The 27,589-nt window shown below is 40.6% G+C and overlaps 2 protein-coding genes across 4 annotated transcripts; both read right to left on the reverse strand.

The window, feature by feature from the left end:
- Window positions 1-6,466: 6,466 nt before the first annotated feature.
- LOC134631434 (MOB kinase activator 2) lies at window positions 6,467-10,176 on the reverse strand. The gene is made up of 5 exons (XM_063479765.1): window positions 9,763-10,176; window positions 7,905-8,044; window positions 7,660-7,756; window positions 7,053-7,177; window positions 6,467-6,958 (listed from the first exon to the last, which is right to left on the reverse strand). The coding sequence occupies exons 1-5, from the start codon at window positions 9,843-9,845 to the stop codon at window positions 6,720-6,722; spliced, it is 684 nt and encodes a 227-aa protein (XP_063335835.1). The 5' UTR covers window positions 9,846-10,176; the 3' UTR covers window positions 6,467-6,719.
- Window positions 10,177-10,922: 746 nt separating this feature from the next.
- On the reverse strand, window positions 10,923-26,746 carry ppp6r2b (protein phosphatase 6, regulatory subunit 2b). 3 transcript variants are annotated; one of them, XM_063479761.1, is made up of 25 exons: window positions 26,457-26,746; window positions 25,053-25,123; window positions 24,792-24,947; window positions 24,566-24,664; window positions 24,032-24,218; window positions 22,354-22,491; window positions 22,181-22,246; window positions 21,924-22,036; window positions 21,723-21,836; window positions 21,393-21,513; window positions 20,803-20,964; window positions 20,488-20,721; window positions 20,306-20,370; window positions 20,104-20,219; window positions 19,897-19,982; window positions 19,714-19,791; window positions 19,522-19,619; window positions 19,376-19,433; window positions 19,102-19,223; window positions 18,819-18,988; window positions 18,545-18,701; window positions 17,423-17,505; window positions 16,958-17,168; window positions 15,929-16,054; window positions 10,923-14,536 (listed from the first exon to the last, which is right to left on the reverse strand). In XM_063479761.1, exons 3-25 carry the CDS (start codon window positions 24,917-24,919, stop codon window positions 14,503-14,505), a joined length of 2,766 nt encoding a protein of 921 aa, XP_063335831.1. In that variant the 5' UTR covers window positions 24,920-24,947; window positions 25,053-25,123; window positions 26,457-26,746; the 3' UTR covers window positions 10,923-14,502. The 3 variants fall into 3 exon arrangements, with proteins under 3 accessions (XP_063335831.1, XP_063335832.1, XP_063335833.1); XM_063479762.1 differs by lacking the exon at window positions 26,457-26,746 and adding an exon at window positions 26,178-26,246; XM_063479763.1 differs by having other exon boundaries at window positions 10,924-14,536; window positions 17,423-17,502.
- Window positions 26,747-27,589: the final 843 nt, after the last annotated feature.

The following is a 27,589-nucleotide window of genomic DNA, read 5'->3' on the forward strand; positions in this document are numbered from 1 at the left end:
CAAGACTGATCAAGGACACTGTGGGAAATCTGCAACTTACGCTGACAAACAAAGTGGACAATTTGCACTGGACGTGATGTCCGTGACACAGCACAGTTACTCATCTTTATGGATGGGAAAACTAAAGTGTTTGAGATTGCAAGGAACAATCTTTGTTCACGGAGGTAACCACATGCTTGGGATGAAATGGGAAAAACTGGCAGATGTGACCCCTTTGGAAAATTAACTGCTCACCTCTGGTATACATACAATAAAAACTTTGTTACTGTAAGCACTCGGAGGACATTTTATTAGATACACAGGCAAGTAGATGTGGTCAAGATGACCTGCTGAAGTTAAAAGCGAGAATCAGAATGCGGAAGAAAGGTGATTTTAAGTAACTTAGAAAGTGGCACTGTTGTTTTTGAGCATTCCAGAAAATGCTGATCTACTGGGATTTTCCTACACAACCATTTCTAGGGTTTACAGAGCATGATTCAAAAAAGCACAAAATGTCCAGTGAGCCCAGTTCTCTGGGTGAAGATGCCTCACTGCTGGGAGAAGTCAGAGGAGAATGGTCAGACTGGCTTGAGCTGTAATTCAAACAACCACTCATTTCAACCAGTTTGCAGAAAAATATGCCATGTTGAACCTTGAAGCCGACTGCCTGCGGCAGCAGAAGCCTACTGCATGCAACTTACTTCTGTCAATTAAGAACAGAAATCTGAGACTGTACTTCAAATGCAGCCTGATTTCTGCTGCAATATTTGGATTGTAGTATTAGAATATGGCATAATGGTAATGGTACACTTTGGGTCTCTTAGCACCAACTGAGGATGATTTAAACCCCACAGCCTGCCTATATATTGCTGCTGACTATGTTCATCCCTTCGTGTCAAGAGGGAACCCATCTTCTGGCTGTTTCCATCAGGCTAGCATGCCATGCCACAAATCTCACATCATCTCAAACTGGTTTCTTGAACATGACAATAAGTTGACTGTACTCAGATGACCTTCAAAGTCACCAGATTGCAATCTAATAGAGCACCTTTGGCCTGTGGTCGAATAGGAGTCTCATCATGGACGTGCAGCCAACAAGTCTGCAGCAACTGTGTGATGGTGTCGTGTCAATATGGACCAAAATCTCCGAGGAATGTTTCCAGCACCTTCTTGAATCTTGTGCCACGAAGAATAAAGGTAGGTCTAAAAGCAAAAGGGGGTCTAAACAGATACTAGCAAGACATACCTAATAAAGTGGTTAGTGAGTGTTTTTATCCCAACATGCCAATTTAAATCACTCTCCCTGCAGTGTAGAGCAGGTTACTGTGACATTTATAAAGTTATCAACAAAAACTGACATTTGTCTTTACAGCCGAATACGGTCCAATCTAAGGAGAAAAAAAAACATTGCCTGAAAAATGACACCTCCACCACCTCCATTAAAGATGTGTTTTGTTGAAGAAACCTGAGTACAACAGCAGTATATGAACTCATATTGTACCCCAGTGCCTGGCTTTATGGCTGCTGATATTTTTGACCTGTAAAGAGATGACATTGTGCAAATTGTACCCACATGTTTCCCACATGGGGGTCAGAACTCTCTCATGGAGTTAACCTGAACAGCTGTGACGTGATGCACGAGCCAGTTAAACGCATGCAAACCCAACGTTTTTATGTTCAAATTAACATCATGTAACAAGTTCAGCTAAGACAGATTGGCTACTGTTATGTTATCCCCTGATTATGAAAGTTGAAAAAAGTAAGGAAAACTAGAGAGAATCAGTCTCTGTGTTGGCCAGAGGCTGTCAGATACTGTTCCCTTCAGTTTTCTTGTAAAAGAACAACTCTTCTTTACTGTGAAGGAGGGCACAGATGAGCAGCTCAGAGTCTGAACCTGATTAAAAGAATGCTCTGTATGTGGAGGTGGCTTCAGGTCTTAATTAAAGCACCATGGCTGTGCTTGTCTGTGACTCAGCAGTTTGCAGTATTACCTTGTAAGCTCAGTTTCCAATACGGTGAGCCTTACCTCAGTCCAACATGTGCATTAACACATCTCCTATCTACCCAAAGAACAAACCTTTGTGTGTATGCGTGTGTGAGGGAGTGTGTGCATGTCTGCACTATCCAGACTTATCCTGCCTCCTCTGTGAAGGGTTTCAGTTTCAGTCTTTTGTGTCTGCTGAACACCTCAGGTTGAAATCTGAGTGGAAATCAGCCATCTGGCTACAGTTATGAGCTGTAATCCAACTGAAATCAATCAGAAATCACATCGCATACACACTTGCAATACAGAACTTCCATTTTCTGTTGAGCTCTCTTTTCACTGTGGAATGATGGAATGACCACAAAACTATGGCACACAGTAGGTTCATCAAAGTAAAAATCATGGAAGGAACTACCACAAAGGCTTTTGTGTCTACATTTGCAGGTTTCTATGTGTCTAAATGTCATATCACTACAATCAAACAAGATAAAGATTTTAAATAAAAACAACCTTTATTTGGTCTGAAACACGAGTACTAAGGGTGTCTAAAGTATGTAGGCCAAAGGCCTGTCTCTCCTTCTCAGTTTACGTCCCACGTAAGTCAGTCGTAAGTATTTTAATGCATCTGCAGCACTCCATATAAGGCTTGTTTATGTGCTGAATAAACGTTTATTTTTAAGGGTGGGTGTGACCACAAGATGTGCTGTAGTAATATGTTGGTTTAGTTTGTTCCAGTTATGTTGCACATACAGAACGAACCGTGTTAGGTACAAAGAGTGAAGCAGAGGCGTGCAGAAACTACAGGGTGGGCTATTTATATGGATACACCGTAATAAAATGGGAATGGTTGGTAATATTAAAGTCCTGTTTGTGGCACATTAGTATATGTGAGGGGGCAAACTCCTCAAGATGGGTGGTGACCATGGTGGCCATTTAGAAGTCGGCCATCTTGGATACAACTTTTGTTTTTTCAATAGGAAGAGGGCCATGTGACACATCAAACTTATTGGTAATGTCACAAGAAAAACAATGGTGTGCTTGGTTTCAACGTAACTTTATTCTTTCGTGAGTTATTTGCAAGTTTCTGACCTCTTATAAAATGTGTTCAATGTGCTGCCCATTGTGTTGGATTGTCAATACAACCCTCTTCTCCCACTCTTCACACACTGATAGCAACACCGCAGGAGAAGTGCCAGCACAGGCATCCAGTATCCGTAGTTTCAGGTGCTGCACATCTCGTATCTTCACACCATAGACAATTGCCTTCAGATGACCCCAAAGATAAAAGTCTAAGGGGGTCAGATCGGGATACCTTGGGGGCCATTCAATTGGCCCATGACGACCAATCCACTTTCCAGGAAACTGTTCATCTAGGAATGCTCAGACCTGGCACCCATAACGTGGTGGTGCACCATCTTGCTGGAAAAACTCAGGGAAAGTGCCAGCTTCAGTGCATAAAGAGGGAAACACATCATCATGTAGCAATTTCAAATATCCAGTGGCCTTGAGGTTTCCATTGATGAAGACCCACTATCGTTGTCCCCCATATACCACACCAAACCATCACTTTTGTTGTTCCAACAGTCTTGGAGGGATCCATCTAATGTGGGTTAGTGTCAGACCAATAGCGGTGGTTTTGTTTGTTAACTTCACCATTCACATAAAAGTTTGCCTCATCACTGAACAAAATCTTCTGCGTGAGCTGAGGGTCCTGTTCCAATTTTTGTTTTGCCCATTCTGCAAATTCTGGGTCATCCTCGTTGAGATGCTGCAGTAGCTGGAGTTTGTAAGGGTGCCATTTGTGAGTAGCTAATATCCACCGAAGGGATGTTCGACTAGTGCCACTCTCCAGTGACATGCGGCGAGTGCTACGCTGTGGGCTCTTGCTGAATGAAGCTAGGACAGCCACTGATGTTTCTTCATTAGTGACAGTTTTCTTGCGTCCACATTTTGGCAAATCCAACACTGAACCAGTTTCACGAAACTTAGCAAGCAGTTTGCTAACTGTAGCATGGGAGATGGGTGGTCTCGTAGGGTGTCTTGCATTGAAATCTGCTGCAATGACCCGGTTACTGCGTTCACCAGATATCAACACAATTTCGCTCCGCTCCTCACGTGTTAACCTCTTCGACATGTCAATGGCTGTGAACAAAGAGAAACTTGTAAATAACTCATGAAAGAATAAAGTTACGTTGAAACCAAGCACACCATTGTTTTTCTTGTGACATTACCAATAAGTTTGATGTGTCACATGACCCTCTTCCTATTGAAAAAACAAAAGTTGTATCCAAGATGGCCGACTTCTAAATGGCCACCATGGTCACCACCCATCTTGAGGAGTTTGCCCCCTCACATATACTAATGTGCCACAAACAGGACTTTAATATTACCAGCCATTCCCATTTTATTACGGTGTATCCATATAAATGGCCCACCCTGTATAATGAAAGAGGCATGTTTTCATTTTAATTTGAACAGAATTTGCAGTTGAAATGAGAGCTTAATCATTTTTTGCAACAGTGTTGTTCAGTAATGAAGTTATGAAATGAATAAATACATTTCTTTTAGGTTAATCATTTTTCAAATTTCTTTGTATTTTTAAGTCTGTCGGTAAAATGTAGTGGTTTTTGCTGCCTCTTTGTGGAGAAATATAGGACTACATGCTTATATTGGGCAAAGGAAAATTTTTTTTAAATAAAAATAGCCAAGCAATAATATATCCTGATTATGTCTGTATCTGGGGCATGAGGTGTGAGAAAAAGAGGTGAAAACACAGATTTTCAAATGACCTGGAAGCTACAGAGTAGAATCGAATAGAATAGAATAGAATGCCTTTATTGTCACTATAATGACATACAGAGCATTTCCTACTCGGTGCAAACGTGGTGGGGGGCGCAGAGTTTCTGCAGCACTATATACATATGAACAGTATTTAGAGAAAAAATATATAAAATGTACAAATATACAATCGGGTAAAAATAGAAATATGTAAATAAATAGTGTTAATAAATAGAAGAGGTGGAGGCAGTGAGGTGAGAGCTTATTGTTTAATGGAAGCATAGCTGACATATATGCCATCAGGGGTAAGCACATCATTTTTAAATTACTAATTATCCTTACGTATAATTAGTAATAGTAGGAGCTTCAGGTGGTGCAGGGGCATCAAACGGGCGCTGGGTTTGTCCAGATGTTGCAGAAAGCATCCCTCATGACAGGGCCATCATCTGTGTGGTAACAACTAGGTTTTTCAACAGGACAGCGCTACAGTACACAATGCCCGCAGGACAAGGGACTTCTTCCAGGACAATAACATCACTCTTTTGGACCATCCTGCATGTTCCCTGTGAACCTTTGGGGATGGATGGCTAGGGAAGTTTACAAAAATGGGCAACAGTACCAGACAGTAGATGCCCTTCTTGCGGCTCTCTTCACCACTTGGAGAAATGTTCCCACTCACCTCATGGAAACGCTTGCATCAAGCATGCCGCAACAATTTTTTGAAGTGATCAACAATAACGGTGGAGCTACTCATTACTGAGTTAATGTTTAGAACTTTTACGGCTGATCAAAAGTTTAAGACCACACCTTAAAAAAACCCTGTAAACTCCCCCAAAACAGAAATCAAACAGCTTGATTCAGTTTAAGCTTTGTTTTCAATAAATTGCATGCTTAAAAAAAATGTTTTGTCTCACTCCTATTTCTTCTTGTTGCATGTTGAAACTCTACCTGGAACCTTGTTAAGATCCAAATATGCAAATAGGCACAGGGCCCGTTAGGCTCATTTAATGCAGTGCGGCTCGAGTGGCCTGACACTTCCCAGAAACAACGCTGTTAACCAAGAAGAATGTACAGTAGAGTTTGTATCTTGAAGAGGCACATTTTCTATTTGTTTTGCAGCACTAAAAAGAAAAAAGACGACTCTGAAAAGAAACAATAAAAATATTCATACAATTCAGTGTTTACAGTAAGTGATCCCTTAGCTTTGTGGGCCTCAAACGGCGTTCACATCTGTAATGAAAGAACCAGTGCAGCCAGATGTTTTGTCAACACCCTTACATTAAAACTGAAAAACCACCATTTAACTCTCATAAGTCAGTTTAATCATAAATCCAGTATGTAAACAAACATTTACAGATGGTGCAGGGAAAATGTGATACATGCTGGATTCCTTTACTAGCAGCAGGTGGCGCTGATTATAAACCAAAGACCTGAAAATATGCTAAATAAAACAGCACCAGCAGGCACTTCAGGATCAAACACAAAGTCCCTCCCTGTCTTTAATCAATTCTTCCCACTTTTTTGTATTCACTAATTTCTCCAAAATAAAGTATGCATGCTTTTCAGTTCCACTGTACAGATAATGGCTCACAAATATTTATTACAAAGTACTCTAAAATACATGAAGATGTAGATGCAGCATTTTTGCACGGTGCACAAAATACAAAAATGGCACTAACTGGGTTTTTTTGGTTAAGTGACCTTGAAGATCTTGACCTTATCAAAGTAAAATAATGCACCATTATGTTACAAAAGCAAAACAAAACAAAGCATGCAACAGTCATACACTTCAGTCCAATTCTACAGAACAACAGGAGCATTGTTTCTTTGCAATGTTCTCCTTATAAAGCTTTCTTTAAAAATCTATACTGGGGAATACGTTTAAATTTGGCCCAGAGTGGTGAGAGACAATCAGCTTTAAGAAATAAATAAGCGTGCAATGATGTGATTGTACAATATCTGCGGCTGCCCTTTAAGTTCACCCTTGTCGTCCCAAAGCTGTGATGAGGTCCTGCAGTGGCTCAGTGTCTTCTGGATCCAGCAGCTCATGGTGCCGGCAGAAGAGCGTCAGGTGCATGAAAAGCGTGTTGAGGTGCGGGTGCAGACCCACCTGCTGGGCCTGTGTGTAGTGAGACCAATAAATGTGAGCCATTGTCCTGAACAACAACAGAAACACCTTCTGGACCATAAACACGAAGCCTGTCGGAAATTCTGCACCTGGAGAAACGAGGAAGAGGTGACAGTTTAAAACTAAACCTGAAACTGGAACATGCCGTGCAATTAGGTAACACACAATGAAAATGCACTCTACCTGCTTTTGTAGGGAACACGTCTTCATCAGTCAGTAGGTCCTGAATGTATGACATGGCATAGTCAAAGTAAAGTGGAGCAGAGCACTTAAGCTTCCTGCCATGGTCATCAGTCCAAACATAAACCCTGAGGACGAAAGCGTACTAAAAGTTTACACAACATGGAAACAACAGAATCCGTACTTGATGTTTTTTTAAAGGGTAAATATTGTGATGGCACTCGTGGGCTGATAAAGACTGAGAAGCTGCTCAGAGCTCCGCTTGAAGACTGATTATAGTACATTTTTCAGAAGGTCAACCTCATGCAAGCTCTCCTAATGCTGTTAGCAAAAAGGCCGTTTGCTGGCAGTTGTGTTGGGGAAAAATCGAAAAACTAACTTTTAAAACAATTCACATAAACATTTTTTTTCTTTTACAAGACTAATAGGAGCTTGGACATTTTACTTCAGCACATGCTGATTGCTTGCAGTTTACCCCAATGACTGCAACAGATATAGTTTACAAAGTTACCCATATATAATATGAATATATTATTATAATATACATCAAGAACAGCTTTTGTATCTGCATACGGTGCCACAATTTGCAGTATAATACTGAGTAACTTACGCGTTGCCTGGTCCACAGGCGGTTGGGCATGTGCTGGGAGTGCAGAACTCTGATAGCGCACTGGAGAACAGGTTTATATGCTTGAAAAATGCCACAGCTGGAAAAAAATAAATAAGCACAGCAACATTATATCTTGCGCACATTGCTGTTCTCTCTTCTTCTTTGTTTTTGCAGAAAGAAGAAAAGTGTTGGGAGTTAAAGAGCTACAGAGAAATGAGTCCAAACACAAATCTGTTACTACTTACTGTTGCTGGCAAGCCACTCTGCCTTGTCGACGCCAGGCGGCAGAGCTATGAGGGCATACATGTCTGCGTGTGTGATCCGCTGACACACATACTGCTGCTGCAGATATGGACGCGCTTCCTGGTTATTGTTATTAATCCCCCTTGAGAAGACAGTTCAGATTTAATGAAGCCGACACAGAAAGAGTGGGAGACAGAAAAATATCGCTAAAATGTCTAACGACCAACGGGTCAGTGGATTAATGACTGCTGCTGCACTCAGTAGATAAGATGTTTTAAGTTCTTTCATCTATCTTGCTCTGTGTTGGCTGACACACACACATTGAAACATACAAGCACTGCTGTGACTGCAGACCTAAACATCCAATACACCAGCAGTTAATGTAATGAAGGCAGTCAATTCAGAGCCAGCGTAATTGCTGTTAATGAAGCAGACTGCTGCAGCGGTCAATGCTGGAAAGCAAATAACTGAGCAAGATTGTTCAGGATAATGTAGAGCCGAGTGCTGAGGCCAACCCTCTTTGGGAAAACATCTCTTTTTCCTACATCGGTTTATATACTGCACCTACTGATAAGCTACAGACAGGGCTTATTAATCAGGAAGGTGTGACAATATAGATAGAGAATACTGGGAATGCATGATGTTTACAGTGTGATGGAGAGTCAAACCTGGCAGCAGAATTTGACTTTATTCAAAGCAGGGATGCAGGATAGCCTGCTCTGATCAGGAGCAACTAACTCAGACTTTTAGTCAAGACTTTGCAATATTAAAAGTGTAGTGGATCAGGCAGCTGTCACACTCAGCTTTCTTTCACACACACACACACACACACACACACACACACACACACACACACACACACACACACACACACACACACGCAACAGCTGAGGGTTTACTTAGTATGACCTTGCCTGCTGTGATAAGGAAAACACAGTACTCTCCATGGGGTTTCACTCCCCCCTGTATAAATGTGTGAGCGTGTGTGTGTGCGTGTGTGTGTGAGAGAGAGGGTGGCTGCCAGGGATCATTTGTGTAAAGGTTTAAACAGGAGGTCTTTTGTCTAACGTGAAAGGTCAGAGCAGTCAGAAAGGGAGGAAGAGTGTCAGAAATCAATGTAAACATTAGCTGTGCAAAGGTACAGTCGAGCAAAGCTTTGCCAAGCCATGACAAACTTTCCTAATGTCCACAGGAACTTCAGCTGCTCACATCCTGCTCTGTTACAGCTCACTGACATTAACTCAGTCACCCCCTCTCTTGGCTACAGGTTGTCAGCACACAAACACAAAGAACCCAAAGCTAGTTGTCATGTTGTGTTTTTTGTGTAAACACTCTCCTCTGTGACCCTGCTCTCCTGCACTCGGCCATCTGTCCACTTTTACTTTGTCCATGAGCGGGTTTCTCTTCGCTACAGCGAGCTGGCTGTAAAAGATTTAACCTGAGGCAAACATTTGCCTAGTAACTCAGATAAAACACATTTTCCCAATGCCTTTCCTCATATTAGTTTTAACTGCTGCTCATAATGTGTTCCCGCTGTTAGAGGAATCCACCGTCACTGATGGCATCAGGCAAATATGTAACACACACACACACACACACACACACACACACACACACACACACACACACACACACACACACACGCACACAGTCTTATCTGGAGAACATTCCTGAGTAAACCATGTGCAGCCAGCTTTCTAGTCACATTTCTTACACACCATTAACAGATATAACTTTTGTCCTCTTTTTAACATGAGTGTTTGTTCTATCAAAAACACAGAAGTAGTAAAAGATTGACAGGACAAACAAAGAAATGCAATAAAAAAAAACAACAAGAAGAGAAAAAGAGATATAACTTACAATTTGTCACTGCTGAAGTCAGAAGGCTGAAGGGTCTTCCCGTCTGCTTCTTTAGCCGAGGGGTAACTATGGCACCCCCCCATGGCGTGAAGCTAAGAGCAGAAATGTTGATCGTGCCAGCCCCACTTTTCCATCCCAAACACACACACACACACACACACACACACACACACACTTCTACACAGTCTGGGCAACATATGGCCACCACTGCTCCAACACAAACATGTCTCAGCTCACAAACCGATCCAAGGTATCACCCCCCCTCAAAAATCTCCTTTACATAAAGTTTTTTTTCTCCAAAATATAGCAAAAAAGTAGTCCAAGAGTTAGAGATCGTCTCCCTTAGTCGTCTCCTACTCTTTTTTTGCTCCAGTGATCCAGTGTCAGTGTGTTTATGTCTCCTTTGTCTGAAGTCCCACACCCCACAGGCTCCTCCTCTCCCAGCTCCAAGCAGACAGGCAGGTTTCTCCACAACCCATTAAAAGTACAAAAACACAACTCCGCCTTCTTCCCCTTTCCACCCACTGCAAACACACTCTCTCCTTCATGCACTCTGCGCAGAGAGAGCAGGCAGGTGTGGATCAAAACCTAAAAAGGTGTTTGTTTGTTTGTTTTTTCCCTTGGTGCAAAAGTAAGGAAGGAAGGAAGAAGGCAGGGAGAATGGTAGAAAAGAGTCTTACCTCGTAAGACTTAACAGTATCTGTGCTCCAGGATTAGTATGACAAACATCTAAGCTCAGGAATGAAGCCATACACCCACGGGTAAAAGGGTAGCTACATATAGAGAGGACCACAGGCTGAAAAACTGAAATGTAAGTGAAGCGAATGAGCACAAATGAAGGCTCTTCAGGTCCTTCTCAGCTGTTATGTGAACCAACTTTACTTGATGCCTGCAGCACACTGACATCTAACTGACAGGCAGGTTCATGTTTGCAGCAGGGGAGACACTGTGAGGGTGTAGCACTGATTGTAGGTGTGGGAGACGGGCACGCAACATAATCCACCTGTTCAACTGCCCTTAAGGTAAACATATTCCAAAGACCATGTCCTGTTGACTCTCTCTCGCTCTGTGTACTGTGTGGTGTGTGTGTTTTACATTGGTTTTACAGTAAGCGTCACACAAACAGAGTATTTATCTTTGACATATTTATTAGGTTCATATCTGAATGTACAAGCTAAATTGACAACAGGTAACAGACACATTACTCTAAATGAAAAAAAGAACCCAAAAACAAAGACACCAGCATCAGTCCGCTTTACAAAAAAAGGCATTTAACCACACGGCTGTTTTTCCCACCACTCCCCCACACATCTGCACACACATGCCCTAATATAATAATAAGCTATAATGTGAGAAAAACTTTGAAATGGTCTCAGTGTAAATAATAAGTAATTGGTAAGTAACAACTTCACACCCATTGTTTCTCTATAAAGTTTGGGGCACACACTGTGCAATACAGCGAATGCCCAAAAAGAGGTGAACGAGGCTAATGTGCAAACTTAATGGCACTTAGAGATGAATGCAACGTACCATTATGCATAATGTGACAACATACCCGTAGCTAAAACACTCTCAAACTGAAGGGGGCACACAAACACACATTAAATACACATACACACAAATGGTATAGGCCAGAAGCACTGCTTAGGCTTAGTGACGGGTGGGATGACATATTCTGACCATGTGAACAACCCTGACAAACGCAGCCCTATTTTTCCTCTTTTAACCCTGGCAACGAAGCGGTGCTAGCTCTGTGCAGTTTCACTTCAAACGGCTCAAAGCGGTGAACAGATAAAAGCAGAGGAGGAAGAAAAAGAGCTGTGATCTAAGACGAATCTTCAAAGTCTTTCTTTGACTTGTGGCATTCTCTTCTCCAGCTAATAACTCCATCACATGATTCACAAAGAAAAAAAAAAACATGAGCAAGGGATCAAACAAAGGCTGCTTCAGATAAATCTACACCTCTAAGACCACTGCAAGAAAAGAGGCTACTTCACAGATATGAAACCCAGTTGTACACTGGTGGGAAGACACACTCTGGCAGAAAGCATTGAAGAAAAAACAACTACAAAAAGATATTCTAAAGTGTCTATGTGATTCACTCGTCAAGTCAAACATTCCCATCGCTCTGAGGGAGGGAATTACGTAGGGGCGCTTAGCGCCACCAAATTAAAAAACCAAAAACCAAAAAGTGCTTCTTGAAAAAGTGCTTTTAAAATAAATACAACAATCTCAGAGAATCGTTCCATAGGTATTAAATGCAATTTAATTCGACTCCTACCCTGAGAAAGAGAGAGACGAGGAGAAAGATGACGTAAAGGATGACTGTCTGGCACACGCAGATTTTAAAGGATAATTCAGTACGTCACAACTTGGGTCACGTTTTCTTACGTATTGTGTTGTTTAATGTAATCTGATTATGACCAGACTGGATTAAACCGGTTAACTGTTTATAACAAGTATAGATTTGATGAAGCAGGAAAGATCAGACAGCTAACTTAATGGTGTGCCACCTCAGTGAGCACTGATGGTGTTGCTGCAACTAATGTTGATTTTCATTACTGACTCAAGTTTCACCCCCGGGAATTCTCGGCCTCTAGCAGTTCTATCGCACCTTTTTCTACGTCTTGCCATTGCTCCACTTGTGCAAGAATGTGAGTAATGTTACACATTCCTGCAAGTGGCTGCAGACACTACACTGATCGACAGGAAGAACAAGACTGCTACCAAGTAAACAAGAATGTAAACAATGCTGGATTTGAAATATCTACCAATGAATGCATTGCAAAAGGAAATGCACTCCAGACGTTTCTTAGAGAACAATGGGTTTTGGTGAATGACACTTGAGGTCACAATATTTCCTTTGTAAGTAAACTCCACAAGGCACCTCTAATCTGCCAAGTAAATTTAAGCGTTTTGGTCTGACCAGTCTTTTGAAAATCCAAAATGAAGTTAAAGCAGGAAATGGAGCAGCTAAATTAGGCAACATTAATTTACCGATTATAAAAATATGTGCCTAATGTGCTTCTGTTGATTTATTATTGCTCTAACTAACACATTTGTTCAGATCCAGTTTAAATTAATCATCGTTGTTACAGTGGAAACACATGTGTACACAAACGATATGATCAAAAAGCAGTACAGGGACTATTTTATTGTTTATCATCATTTTTCCCCCGAATTTGACTATTTAAATTATGCAAAATGGGTTTAAAATTGATACATGGTGGAAATAAAGAAAAAAAAAAAAGACCCAAGCTGTCATTAACAAGAATCATCCTCAAAGTAAACAAAATGGAAGACGTACCGCAGACAACCAAATCGTATTCACAGCATGCACACTCCTAAACTGCCATGTAGGAAGCATGTAGCAAAGAAACATGAACTGATGCTGGCCTATTAACCGAAACACAGACATCATTATTGCCTCATTTCGACAGTACGACACACATACGATACACACGTCGCAACCTGCAAAACAACCGCCTTTCCGTACACTGGATTTATTCCAAAAATAGATATGATGTTTATATATATACTGTTTACATTTATATTACGTTTACAGATTACCAAGAAGAGCCACAACCTAATACAGGTTCAAATTTCACAATATTACATTTAAACAGCTCTGAGGGTGGTATGAACTTATATGTGGGCTGCCATTTTTTTCCTTTTTTGTTTTTTTTTGCATCTAGATATGGTTGTGTACACTTGTGTGTGTGTATGGCACTGTGTGTCTGCGTGTGTGTTACACAGGTGTGCTTTCTTTCTATCTGCATACCTCTCCTTTGACCTGAGAAACATACTCTGTACCTCAGACAGAGCTCAAACACACACGCCGGCACACACGTCTATACACATGGACACAACAGTACACACACACACACGCACGCACACACGTACCCCTAAACTACTTGAATCTGTCAGGAGGAGGAAGTGACACACGCGAGGCCCCCAAATCCAATGCTCCAAACTAACAAATAGAGAGCACTTGCGCGTCATGTGATCCAAGGAGATAAAAACTTACTTGACTGAGAAACGATCAGATAAGTCGCATATTTGCTATAATGACCTGTCTGCCCGGCACGAAGACTGAAATGTTGAACACAAAATGGCGGCTAGCTAGCTTTGCAAGCATCTTGGCGTCTGTAATCTTGGCTGATTATTTGAATGCTTTTTGTTACTAAAGTGTAAACAGTCAAATGCTCTCCTAGAAAACAGAAAAAAAAATCCACTGGACCGTATTTATACCTGGAGAGCAGACAGACCCAAATAATCTGAAATCCCGGTGCTTAATTTAATAAAATGTCAAATTTCAGAATAGGGTGTTTTCTTAACATTAAAAGTGCAGCTGGCACATCAGCAGATCCCGACAGATAAAGGTGTTTACATTTCCAAGTTTAATGGGAAAGAAATTCATCTTGAAAAAGTTCGTATGTAACACAGTTTGGCTTTGGTGTGCCTGGCACAATGAAATGTTTTTATAAAACACACAATTCTTTTTGAAGCGGTTCATTTGTAATGATGTCATGAAGGCGCATTAGAGACATCACTAGTACCCATGTGTTGATTTCTGGTATCCATTATAAATACTGCTCGAGCTCTGCACTAAGGATCTTCCATTCACTTACATGTCTTTTAGACACAAACGAGGGTATTGATGGACTGCTAACAGGAAGCAAAGGTGGCGTGGCTGTGTGTTGAATGATCAGGTATGAAGTGTGTTCCTGCACCACTTCGTTAGGCCGGTCCATTAGCGGGGGACTGCATCTCTCTGTCAGTTAAAACAACAACAAAAAAAGAGACAGAATTCAGACGAGTTGGTTTCTTTGTGGCTACTGTTGCTATGCATGTCAAACGACACTGGCCCATTCAAATTTGGAAATCCAGCTTGTTATCATTACCTTAGCACAACACCAAGGCTTTAAATCCAAAACCAACAGGTAATATCATGATGGGTGTGTACATCTTTTATGTACAGTCTATTTGTTCACTAGCCCATATTTTCACCTAAAGGAAGGAGAGATGATCTACAAGGAAATCAATTTTTAAAAAATATTAAAAAAAAAAAAAAACTGACAAGAGAATAGGAAAATGAACTATAATATGCACTGTGGCTGCAAATAAAATTCAATCGTAAAGCTGCAGAAAAATCTTAATCTTGTGAATTCATGACCATCACAAATGCACCATTCCTTGGACTCTACAATATGTGCTGCTGTTTGTTTCTAACATGGCAGCTGAACATTATAAACCTTTAAAAATATATCCTTACAAACAGTTCTGACATTGTTCCCCACATCCTCTTATGGCCTCCCTGTAGTTTTTTTGCCAGATCAAAGTGAAATTAATTTTATTTGTTGAATACGTATTCTTAACCAACCTGTATTCTATTAAGTGATTTTCCAGCTGTGCAAAGGGGTCATTACAAAAGATTAGAACCAAGTATAATTTAAATTATGCTTATATATTATACAAATTTTCAAATAAAAAATTTAAATTAATTTATATATTTTCTGCATCGCATGGTGAATACATGTAATAACTTTGCAACTGGGATTTATTCAGTGCTCAGCAGGTTGCATGTGTACAACATATTCCTTCAGCATGTAAGCTATATTGCACTTGTCTCTAAAAAATAGATCTTTAAAAAGAAAAATGTGTACCATTTACATACTTCATAAACTTTAAGTTGTTCTAACTGTAATTTGGGGTGCAGTAACTTTTACTAAAGAAAAAACTGCTTAAATACAACAGGGTATCCATCTACAGCCTATACAATGCTGCTGTATGTTCATATGACAGAAACTAAATTATTCAACAAAGAGGCCATAAATCTCCCATTTCTGGAATTGTAAATCACCACAACAGTCCTGTAAGTGATGTATAATGGTTTATTTTTGGCTGCCCTGGACGTAGATAAAACATTCATGATTTAATACTCCTTAAAGCTTCTAAGAAAAATCAAAAAGAAATGCAGCCAATTAGATATGATAGGTTACACCTCTGTTCTTGAGGTCAGAAATGTGCGCAGGTTGTGCGGTGACTCGTCAAAGAGCTCTCACATAAAGAGGTGCTTTGACAGGGATGAATCACTAATGCAATGTTTGGTGATCTCATCCATCCTTTATTCATCTCTATACAAAACACACAAATGCAAACTTACTGTGTAACAGCAGCTGCCTGGTTAGCTGAATCAGCAGTAACTGGGCTGGAACTGTTCCCATGTTGCTTTCCTTTTTCACCTTTGCCACTTTCTTTATCGTTAGCGAGCCCTTCCACTGGCACGTCGCTGAAAAAACAAAACAAAACAAGAATTACAGCTTTAGCTAAGAAAACAAGTGACAGCTGAACTGAGTACTGTAGATGCTCCTTTCTGCTGCTTGCTAAATTGTCTCCATCTGCTCTGATCTGTGGCCTCTGTCCCCGCTGACCACTGTGTTCAGATCGGGACTGATTTAACTCCAGCATGCTCGTTGGTGCACTGTTAGTAATTTGCTAATGTACTGGTTTGTTAGGATGTTGATAAATTGGATAGGTGGCAACCTTTATTCATAGCATGCTATCCAACAGACTGTTAGTGGTGAGGTTCTCTGAATGAAAAATCATATCGAGCCCTAATGTTATGATTAAAAATAAAACCAAAATATCACATCATTACAATCAGCACTAATATGGTACTCTTCTCTCATCATTATACTGTATAAAACAAGTAAGGTAACAAATAGTCAACCATCTTTTCTTTTATAAATGCACAGTGAATTTCTGTAATGTTTGAGAATCACAGAGAATACAGAGACTCTACAAGTCACCAGGTTGGAGTTAGTGGATTTTCTTTTTTATGAATTAGGCTTGGCCTGAATTATGGCATAAGGAATCATTACTCCTCATCCTGTTAAATGCAACAAGCAAGACACATCTTAAATCCTTAACACAACTCCAGGAAGCATTCCACACTTCAGAGCACAGGACCTCAAGCACAACATACCGTCTGACTGCAGGTCTGAATACTCTGGAGTCAAGGGGAGATGAGAAAGGAGGGAACAAACAGGGGGAGGAGGATAATCAGAAAAAAAGCAGAGAAGGGGGAAGCAAAATTGTACAGGAGAGCAAAGGGAAAGGAGGGCTTTATCAAAACCTGGCACACTGCACCAGACAGAACAGGAGCTCCCTATTTGTGTGAGAGAATGTGCACCTGCTGAAGACTGCCCTCTCATTTTTGGCGTCAACGGTGAGCCGGATGGTCTCCTTGCCAGCACCTGTGGTGATGGTCTCTGTGGTGACCGTCTCACTGGATGTGGATTCTGTCTTTGCTTCTTCCTCATCGCTGTCGGAGCTGCTGGAGGAGGAGCTGTCTGATGCCACTAGTGGTGCTTTCCTTGCCACGCAAACACTCCACACACATGCTGTTGAGATTAACAGGAAAGAAACAGTTTGTAATATTGATGCATGGTTATCTGAAAAGCTTACCTGCCATAAAGTTAACCAACTGACTGATAGAGATGTTAGAGGCCTTGTCATTTAGATATCCTTCCTGTGGACCATGATATATGGAGTTGAACAGAAATACAGTGGAGACTTTTTACCATTTCTGTAGTTTTTTTATGTTTGAGTGAAGTGTTACAAAATATTCACAGTCAGTCATTCTGAGGCTACTTACGGTTTTGGTTTTGTTTGGGGATGTCTGATCCACTGAGCTCTGAGTCCACAGGTGAGCTGCATCTTGGGCCCGTTTCAGAGCTGCTGGACATCAGTCACACAGATAATAAAACAGAGAGAAAATGCGCCGCATCTAATAAACTACACACACCCTTTGTATGTGGAGGTTGTATTTGTTTACCTGTGATACTTGTAAAATCAGATGCAAAATCAATGACTAGGAAAAGGCACTCAGTTTGTTCACAACAGCTAGCAAAGAACACAGTATGGCACTGCATGCGAATGTAGAGTAGAAGCCAAATCGCATAAACGATTTGTGTTCCCCACAACAGCTCAAGCTTTCAATGATTTAAACTAACACAAGTTAATATGTTAATCTAACAAAAGTTTTAATGTTATTAATCTGTACTGCCCCACAATGCTGTCAACAGTGACCCTGCCACTAATGACAGATGCATCAATGTTGAAAGGCTTATTAGCTATCACCTTTGATAATGAATACCTTGTCTACTTCACCTCTTAAAGAATCCACCAATCCAGATCAAAAATCCAGAGAAAAGTAATAAAGTCTCAAAAAGATATAACATCTCTAAAGCAAAGCTCTGCCTTGGACTTGCTGTTTATAGTGATTGGAATAGCCTACAACAGAATGTGCACTGTATGGAAAAAACTTGAAGTCTGTATCTTTGTTTTTTGTTTTTTTCAAGAGCCGATCTAAATAGTTTCAAATGGAAAAATTATGCACAGTGTTGGCGAACATGTCCTAACAGTGCTTTTGCTTTGCACTGGTCATGTGACTAAAATGGTTTGTCGTTAGTTTTGAACACAAATGTTCTCCTTTGCACTACCACTGCAAACAACATGTCACTGGGGAGGGAGGAAAATCTTTGTTTAATTTTGTAATATTTAAAAAAAGAAAAACACATGGTATTTACACTTTTTTTTAGTTTTACTTTGAGTTTCCACTGAAAAGTACATATTTCTATCATAGAAAATAAATGATGCCAAATTAGCATTTCCTTGAAATAAAATATTAATCGCCACAAGATATATAGTCTTATAATTATAATTAGATGCTTTTTAGACAATGAACTCTCCTTAGATATAATGCACCCAAACTCACCAGCAAAAAGGCTGAAAGTCTGTGAACTTGGCCCATCCCTTCTCCTCAGCCTCTGTTGCAGCTGGCTGAGACACTGGAGTGTCCCAGGCTGAGAAGCCCGCTCCTGCTGCAGGAGCCTTTGAATTCACTTCTCCAAAGTCTGCTACCCATCCAGTGCCTGAAAAAAAAAAAAGAGCATACATACATGACACGTGACACTTAAAACCTGCTTTAGACCTAAAACACAACTACGGCAAAACACATATACATGATTACACGATATATCATATCTCACTCGTTGTTGCCTCGGTCTGGTCTGGACTTGCGAAAGGGTCCAGATCATATTTAGGGTCTTCTCCTTTGTCAGAGTCTGAGTCTGCTGCTCTGCTGGAGCTCTCACAAGTTTCTGTCATATCACAGGTCTTACTGGTTGCTTGGCTTTGGGAGGACTGTGACCCACCAAACCTTGAAACATATGAAATTTGCACAGAATACAAAACTTTAACCATCATTTTGAAGCAAAATAATGATAATAATAAAGATGTTGAAAGCATCTTTATTCAAAGCCATGTGGTTACCTGTTCCGGGACTTGGCTTGTGTTGCATAGTTAATCTCCTTCTCCTCCCAGATGTCCTCCTCCTCATCATCAAAGGGCTGAATCCTCTCTTTGGAACAAGCCTCAAATACAGCTGTGTTAGCCTGCACAAAAAACAAACAAAAGAATTAGCTGTCAGGTTTAATTTCTGAGCTTTAGTGCCTAAAAACAAACAAACAAACGATGTATAGTTAAGAATGAACAAAAATATTTACAGCCTAAAGAAATAAAGAAAACCCCTTTAAAATCAACTTACACTGTCATGGCCAGCATCAATATTGATATTAATCTCTGCAATCCGATCAAAAGTTGCCCTGCAAAAAGAACCAGGATTCACACCCTCAGCACACACGAGTGAAATAAGAATACACCATCACTTGAGAAAAATGTCAGCTAATTTACCCAATGCTGTCATCATGGTCAGTGAACTCCTCATCATTGAAGCCAAACTGATCCACAAAGTTAGCTGTCATCTGCTGGATCTGGTAGTCTGAAAAGGCCTAAAAACAGATCATAACAAATATAATTACAGCACAACAGCCCATAAGAGAAGCAAGAAATATTTTAAATATGTGCTTATGTGTGTGTGCATACCTGCTGTATTGTCAGTTCTTTGGGGAAAGGGCTCTCCATATCATCCTCTGAGGAAGGACGAGGGTTCCCAGTGCCAACCTTAACATGGAAAGATCAACACTTGTGCAGTGCTTAAAACTCTGAATGTGTGTGTAATGAAAAACAGGTTCTTAATTCTACAGATGTGCACGAATTAGGATTTACCAGGTCTATGGTGTTCTTTCTGTTGGTCTCAGACAGCGTTTGATCTACAAAGGTTTCCCAGCGCCCTCTGTAGTCCTCTGGCAGCTCTACATGCAAACACACAACAGCAGCATTATGAAAGCCATAAGCCAGTTTGGTGTGAATGGTGGTAGTTACTGCTTTCTTCCACACAGAAATGAGTCCATGTGTCCACAAACACATACACACCTGCAATGAGGCTACTGATCTGGGTGTGAACCGGGCCTTTCTCCAGATTGTGCACCACTGTGTTGGCGATCCTGGTCAGATGCCCCATGTAGCCTCGTCTCATACCACGATCCGACCTGAACAAATAGATATGACACTTGGAGAAACCCAGAGATTACCGCCAATTACCACTAATTCATGTAAAGATCTCAAAGTTACTTACTGAATTTTATCATTTTCTTCCCAAGCCTCTAGAATCCTTTGGACAAGGTGGCAGTGCTGAAACAACTTGGGAAACAAAAACATTGAGTCAATGAGTTATTTATTTATTCCCAAAGAGATGCCACATTGTCCATTCTTGTAGATCAACCCTTCTACTTCACAAATACAAGCAGAGACACTCACATGAGTCACCATTAGGTTATGAGCAGAGTTTTCAGATCTGTCTGGTAGTTCAGAAGTCGGGGTCTCGTTCAACTCCTGTTCTGGTGATGCATCTGGATGAGGCTTGACTTTTTCCTGGGTAACCAAGCCAGGCTGAAGTCTCATTTCGTGGGCACAGGGCCGGACGATAGCAGCAACACAAAGCTCCACTTGGAGATGCAGAAAGTTGTTCCAGGTGTACTTGAAGAACAGGTCCTGTATTTTTCAAAGGGGCATTTAACACGTAATGTTTTCTCAACATAAGTAACTTGTTAAAAGGGCAGCAGATTTTCTCACCAGAAGGAGGTTCAGTGTATTGAGTCTGCAGAGTTCCTGTGCTACGACTGCGTGGCTAGCAGAGCTGGTATAAAGCAGAGAAGCCACTAGTCTGGCTACGTGCAGACGCGTGTTCCCCAGCGGTTCCTCCAGCACACCCAAAGTCGTCAGCATAGGCTCTCGCTACACGGATAAAAGGCAGAGGAATTTGGGGAAACATGATCTAGAGGTTTTTGTTTTGTTATACAGGTCTGACTACTGTACAACAATGGCATGTAAACAGCAGAGACTCAAACATACCTGATAAAGAAAGAGGCTGGTGGAGCAAGCAAATGAAAGCCTGCGTCATGCAGCATGACTTGAGCTAACAGAGCTTGCACTTTTATACTGCGCAATTTCATCATTTTTGAAACTGAGCACGAACACCTTGATGAAATACACAGGGGATTCCTGATTTTCCATACAAAATGAAATGTATGTGGACAGACTGAATTTATCGATACCTGATTTCCTAAAAGCCCGTTCTCACCTATGGAAACTCTCACACAACAATCTTAAATACCTACAAGTGGCTACATTATCATACATCGTAGATAGACTTGTTTATGTACCTTGGGTGGCTCCAGAAGTAGCTGGTGGAAGTGTATCAAGTGTGGCTGGATGGCCAATAAAATACTGCTGTTAACAGTGTAGCTTCTCTCAAATCCCTGAGCATCCATTACACCATCCACCCTGCCATAAAGACAGAGGAACAAAAACAGAAAACTCAAAATAGATGTTGGGAAGGCTTAATAAATAGGGATATAAAATAAACTTTAACAAATGTTTAAAAAGAGAATAAAATGCCCAAATTTTAAATGAGAAGGCTTGTCAGAGAGCTTTGTAAGGAATAGCTGGAATAGCTTCACACTGTTAGAAACTGTTCGAGGTTTCTCACTTACACAGGCCTCCTGATCTCCAGTAAGGTCAGAAGAACCTGAATCCCGTTTACGATACAGCTCTCAGTTCTCTCTCCTGAGAACATATTCTGCAATAACTGCTCCACGCACTCCTGCCTGTATGAACAAAACGGAGTACGTTAGTATCGCTGCATCCTGTTTAGAGAGCATAAACTTGCGTGCATGTGAGTCTTTCCAACTTACGATTCAAGCACAGTCAGCAGTGGGTCAGGCTGTGAAATCTCTTGGAGCTGACTGGCCTGGTCTCTGCTCAGACGAATGATATCACACAAAGTCTGTGATGCATTTGACTGCCTCTGTGTAGGGGAAAAAACAAACAACAATCACATCTGGACACTCAGTCTTATGAATGGTTTCGTTGTGAATAATAGCAATGGCACACTTTTAAAGACAAAAATAAAATATTTGTTAAATTTAAAAACTATGAAATTCTCCACTACCTCTTCATCCCTCTCAGGGTGAATGAGCTCTATGAGTCTCTGGGCCAGTTTTTGTTCATTCAGCCACTGTTGAGAAAAATATTGCTTTACAACTAGACACAAAATAATTAAAAAAATTAAAATAAAAATCAGATTTATGTGAAATTCTGAATGTGGGTCTATTTGTCTCATACAGTAAGTGTCTCCAGTCGTAGAGGCGGTGGCTCCACACAGCTGATAAGGCGTAGGAGCACATCCATCATGGCTGACGTGTCAATATGCTTCAGGACCAAGGAAAGAAATCCATCCTTCTTCTGCAGGAAACTAATCACCTAAACAGTACAGAAAGCAGAGAAAATAATGATTATACAAAACAGGAAACTGAAGAATAGGATAAGGAGCTTGCTGTCAAACAAGTGGTATTATTTCTCAAGACTGACTCATGCTGGATAAATGTGACACTATTTCCCAAACGATATACTGCTATTTGAGCAGTACAACTTGAAATGCAATAAAATCTAACACTGTGGGTGACAGACCGTAGTACAAAGACAGATAAACCTTTATACACACACACACACACACAAATGCAGATGATTATATAACAAATGTTTCTATTACGCCATCTTCACTGCAATATTTGTTTAACTTCAAGGCTGGGATGAGACGAGAAAATAACAACGTTTTACAATTTGGTAAGAGAGGCACCTCAGTTTAAACCATATCTATTTAATTTGTGTTATATACTGGAATATTTATAATTGAGCTATTTATATATATTACAGCCTTATTATTATTTTTTGTAACTTTGTAATATATTGTAATGTTTAATTAAATTTGTTACTGTTCTTAATGCGTTGGAGCAACTATAACCACATAATTTCAAGTATTCTGATTCAGATTCAGTTCAATTATGATTCAATTCATCATGAGCAGCTGTTCAGGTTGTACCCTGTTTCACCCGGTGACAACTGGGTTAGCCCCCTGCCCCAGTGACTGTCCCTTATGGTCATGAGATAGGTGAGATAGCTGCCTTACTTAAAGTCTTAAAAAGCTACTCTAAAAAATCTGAAACCCCACATCAGAATCAAATAAGCTTCTATTTACACACACAAATATATACAGAGTTCAGAGCAAATGAAATGTAGAGGTAATAAGCTTTCTTTATGTTTTAGTTGGCTTAATACAAGCAGGAATGTTAGCCTTAACCTCCTAGGACCTGGCGTCCACATATGTGGACATCACATTTTGGGTTATGTAGACCAAAATACTCAATTTTGCTCTACAAGGGCTTGATATCCACTTACGAGGACATTATACTGCTACTGTTCTATCAAAATTTTAAACGAATATCCTCATATGTGGCTCTGATTTTTCTTAAAAACAAAAATAAGGTTAAAAAAAATCTGGTAATTCTTTGTTTTGACATTCATCAGGCCCCAATGTGACCAAATATCAAAGAGAAATTAAAAATGCATGCCATAGAAGAGTTCAGGTCTTAGGAGGTTAAATGGAAGACTATATAAGCTGCAGTCCAGCCATTCATTTTTGAGTTAAGTTGTTTTGGACAATAATGGTTCACTAAAATAATTCCCTTCTGATACAGGACAGTTTTGATTATGTGCTGCTTCATAAACAAGCAATCTTACACTAAAATCATCAACTCGGACACTAAAAGGGTAAAACAAACCATGCATGTTGGCACCTCAAAAGAAACAGAATTTTAAAACAATTTTGGGTGAAAGTACATTTTTTGTGAGTATTTTCCATCAACTTGCCTCAGACTTATTAAATGAAAACAACATCACAAAAATGCAACCGTCATCTTTACTAAGCATGCCCTTTTGATGTAGCAGTGTACATGTGTGTTACCTGCTCAGTCTTCCGTGTGATGAGGTTCCCAATAGTTTTGCTAAAGAAGGACGCCAGGAGGGGGTTAAGTGGGGATGGCTGCTCCAGGAAGGCATACAGGCTTTCCAGCAGTGGCTCCTCATTACCCAGCTTATCATTGATCACTCCCACATCACTTGTCAGCAGCTCACATGCTATATTTGGATACCTGTTGTAAATGGCATGGACATATATTGCAGTAAAATGATGGAGGAACAAAATTATTGCTATATTTTCCACTTCAAAGAAAAACAAAACAAGATAAAATTATCTGGACAGGACTTTCATTGGTTTGCTGGCAACCGGGCAATTAAATAGTTTTGCTAATTTAAGGGAATCATTTGTGTTCTTTTAGTCGGATTAAAAACATTTTTTTAAGCAAATCTGAATCCTCTTAAAATTCAGGCTCATCTACAAAGTGGCTGGTAACGGATATAATGTAGTGCAGCACCAGGAATATATTTTTACCCTGAATATAATAAACTACATTAGAATATTCTACACAACAGGACCTACTTGAAGCGCTTTGTCTCCTCTACACCAGTAGGAGGCTCTGTAGTAATCAGTCGAACCAGCTCCTTCATGCTCTGGTCTTGGCACAAGAACACAAGAAGCCTGCAAAACCACAACGGTGACATAAAAAGCACAACGTATTAATTTAGTAAGCATTACAGCAAAGGTGATTGATTATGCGAAATGTGGTAATAATTTGCAGCTACACCAAAGTAGACATTAAACAGACCTCCTGTTTTGGGCCTTGCACTCCTGCAGCACATCCTCCTCATCCATGAGCTCAGCGAGAGTGACATCCTCCTTGTCCAGTAAAGCCTCCAGATGAGAAGATGTGTGTAAATCAAACTTCCAAAACATGACTGACGTCACCGTAGCATACACTCTGCTGTTGAGCAAAAGAGGATGTGGTGCAGAGATAAGCAACAGGATGATGTAGAATGCATGCAAAAGTTAATTTTTGATTTAGTTTAATTTATTTATGAATGCTTACATTTGGACAAGGAGAAGTATACTCAGTTGGATCTTGCTAAAGAGCCATTTGCCTCACAGACACTGTGCAACCTGTACATCAGAGACAATATTCATTTGAGTATAGCGAAGGTGGAAACACACCCACTTTACTCATTCTAAACACCAGAGGCACCAACCCAGCAGAGTTGCCTTCAACCCAAAAATGGGAAGCAACAAAATGAACAACAAATGTTGGAGAATCATTTACGGTAATATCGCCTCTGCCTTCTTGAGAGCTAGATGAAGGGCTGAACTCAGGCTAAGAGGCTTGGACTCCTCTCTGGAAAGAACAGGAAGCAATGCATCTGTAATTGAGTTACTGCTGCTCATTCGTGTATTAACATTAACCACTTTGCTTAGGGAAGGGACTCACACATGCACTTGCATCAGCAAAGAATGACTGGAGATAAGAAAGATGCACACACTGACCCTTCGGTGACAGAAATGCCTGAGTATGGGAGGTTTCTGGGAGCTAGCAAACTTGAGTCTAGGTGTGGTGGTGATGACAGCTGAATATTGTAAGAGGCAGGAAATGTTGCTTGCTTTGTTAAGGCTTTAAATATTCACCTTAAGCCACCCCCACCCCGCAAACTAAACCAAATCAGACCACACTTTGTACGAAGCATCCATCAAGAGTCCATTATCTCTTTATGTTTACAAACAAACTCTCGTCAACGAGAGAAAACAAGAGGGTAGCGTATCGTTTTACAGCACAAAATATGGCTGGAAATAACTTACACATATCTAGAGACCATTAAAAGTAGTTGCATAACATTGAACGGTGTCGGAGTACGCCACCCTTGTGTACACATCTCTTGAATAAACACGCAGGGGATAAACAGGTGTCTCGGGAATCTGGGTTTACAGATTCGTCATTGCCATCTGTGGATTTTAAAATTTAATACAACTGCATAACCGTGACAGGCCTGTCAAGGCGTCCTAAGAGCAGCTGTAAACGGTTACTCTGAGCTGTTAGCTGATTTGAGTTATAACAGGGTAACAGTCATATCAGCGTGGACCTGTGTTAGATAGCGAATCCGTGCATTTAACTCCACGTTAACTTGTCTCCTTTATCACTGTGTCTCCCTTAACCACTTTCACTTACCTTGACTGCAGATCGTAAAGCAGCCCGCTAGCAAAGCAAGCAGTGCCAGTTGCTAACAACCCCCCCCCCCCAAAAAAAAAAAAAAATTCTTACTGGAGACAAACCACATTCAGATTAAAGCTAATATAGGTCAGTTATTTATCGCCGCTGAGGGGCTAGGTGGTCGGACGACGTGCTCCTGATTCAGACCTAGCTTGAAGTCACCGTCTTCTGATCGCTTGAACAGGCTTTACGTTGGGCTACACATGTTAAACTCCCAAAAAGACATACCACCGTTACCTCTGAGCCATTGTTTAATCTGTGGACATCTGGAAGCTGAACGGCAACTCGGCGACTTTGGTTGTCAGGTCACTCGGAGGCCCATTGCAGCCTATTCAGGGCTGCGCTGTTAGCTTAACGATACTACCCTTTCCGCCGGCTGCAATGTCATTTACACAGCCGTGTTACTCAGCGGCTAGCTCTGCTGCTGCTGGGAGGGCTGTGTTGACACGGTGTAAATTATTATTCAGGAGTCCAAGGACCAAATGGGAAAAAAATACATAAAAATAGTCAGGTTTGGAAATCAAAATGGCGACTACCTAAAACCTAAACGTAATCAAAAAGTTCGGCTGTCCATCAACTGTGTAAACATCCAGTAAGTCCATATTTATCTGCTGTCATCAAGCACTGCAGCAACATTTAACATTCACATCCATGCTCTCAAACATTTTTTTTTTATGAAAATAAACACTTTAAGTTTAAAACTGGGGTGAAGAATGCAATAATGCATACATGAACATTTATTTAATATTGCAGGAAAATGATTTAGTTGTGCACATAAAGTAAGCGACAAGTGCAGGGACTGTCTTTATGTTTCCGGCTAGATTTTTTACGAAAACTCACACCTGAACATGTCCCTGTTCTACCTGCACATGAATTCCCACTGTGTAGGGTTACGGGTCTGAACATTCATTAATTATATTTTGTCTTAAGCTGCACCGTGGAGCTGTATCACAGGGTGGAGTCACTTGTTCCAGTCTGCTTGTTTCAGTTTAGGTTTTATTGCTGAAAAATGTTTAGTTTTGCTTTAGTTTATTATGAATAAACGAGTTCCTCTCATACAAGCTTTCTTTATTCTGCTGTTAAGGCAATTTAAAAGCCACGGTTGAGGAAATATGCTGCACACCAATCTGTCTAGTAACTCAGTTTCTTTTATATTTATCATAACATTGCATGGACTGGTTTATGTATGCATATAGAATGAGATAAATATACAGCAGAAAGGAGAGGGATAGTCTGCATTGTGTCAAATGCAAGACTACTTGGTCAGCATGTGTTATGGTTTCCTTCTTGTGTTGTGCAGGTAGTCATTCCTGTGCCAAAGCTCATGTTTTCAGTTCCTTTGTGCAGTATGCTCCATAAATTCTTTTTGC

This window comes from Pelmatolapia mariae, linkage group LG7 (assembly GCF_036321145.2).
Source record: "Pelmatolapia mariae isolate MD_Pm_ZW linkage group LG7, Pm_UMD_F_2, whole genome shotgun sequence".
Lineage (NCBI taxonomy): Eukaryota > Metazoa > Chordata > Actinopteri > Cichliformes > Cichlidae > Pelmatolapia > Pelmatolapia mariae.

Coding starts and splice junctions, on each gene's coding strand:
- LOC134631434 (XM_063479765.1), bottom strand. CDS start 9,845: ATGGGGGGGTGCCATAGTTACCCCTCGGCTAAAGAAGCAGACGGGAAG. Junction 7,757..7,904: donor AGAGTGGCTTGCCAGCAACA/GTAAGTAGTAAC, acceptor ATTTTTTTCCAG/CTGTGGCATTTTTCAAGCAT. Junction 7,178..7,659: donor GCCTGTGGACCAGGCAACGC/GTAAGTTACTCA, acceptor TTTCGTCCTCAG/GGTTTATGTTTGGACTGATG.
- ppp6r2b (XM_063479761.1), bottom strand. CDS start 24,919: ATGTTTTGGAAGTTTGATTTACACACATCTTCTCATCTGGAGGCTTTA. Junction 24,665..24,791: donor TGCAAGGCCCAAAACAGGAG/GTCTGTTTAATG, acceptor GTGGTTTTGCAG/GCTTCTTGTGTTCTTGTGCC. Junction 19,620..19,713: donor AAGAACTGACAATACAGCAG/GTATGCACACAC, acceptor ATCTGTTTTTAG/GCCTTTTCAGACTACCAGAT.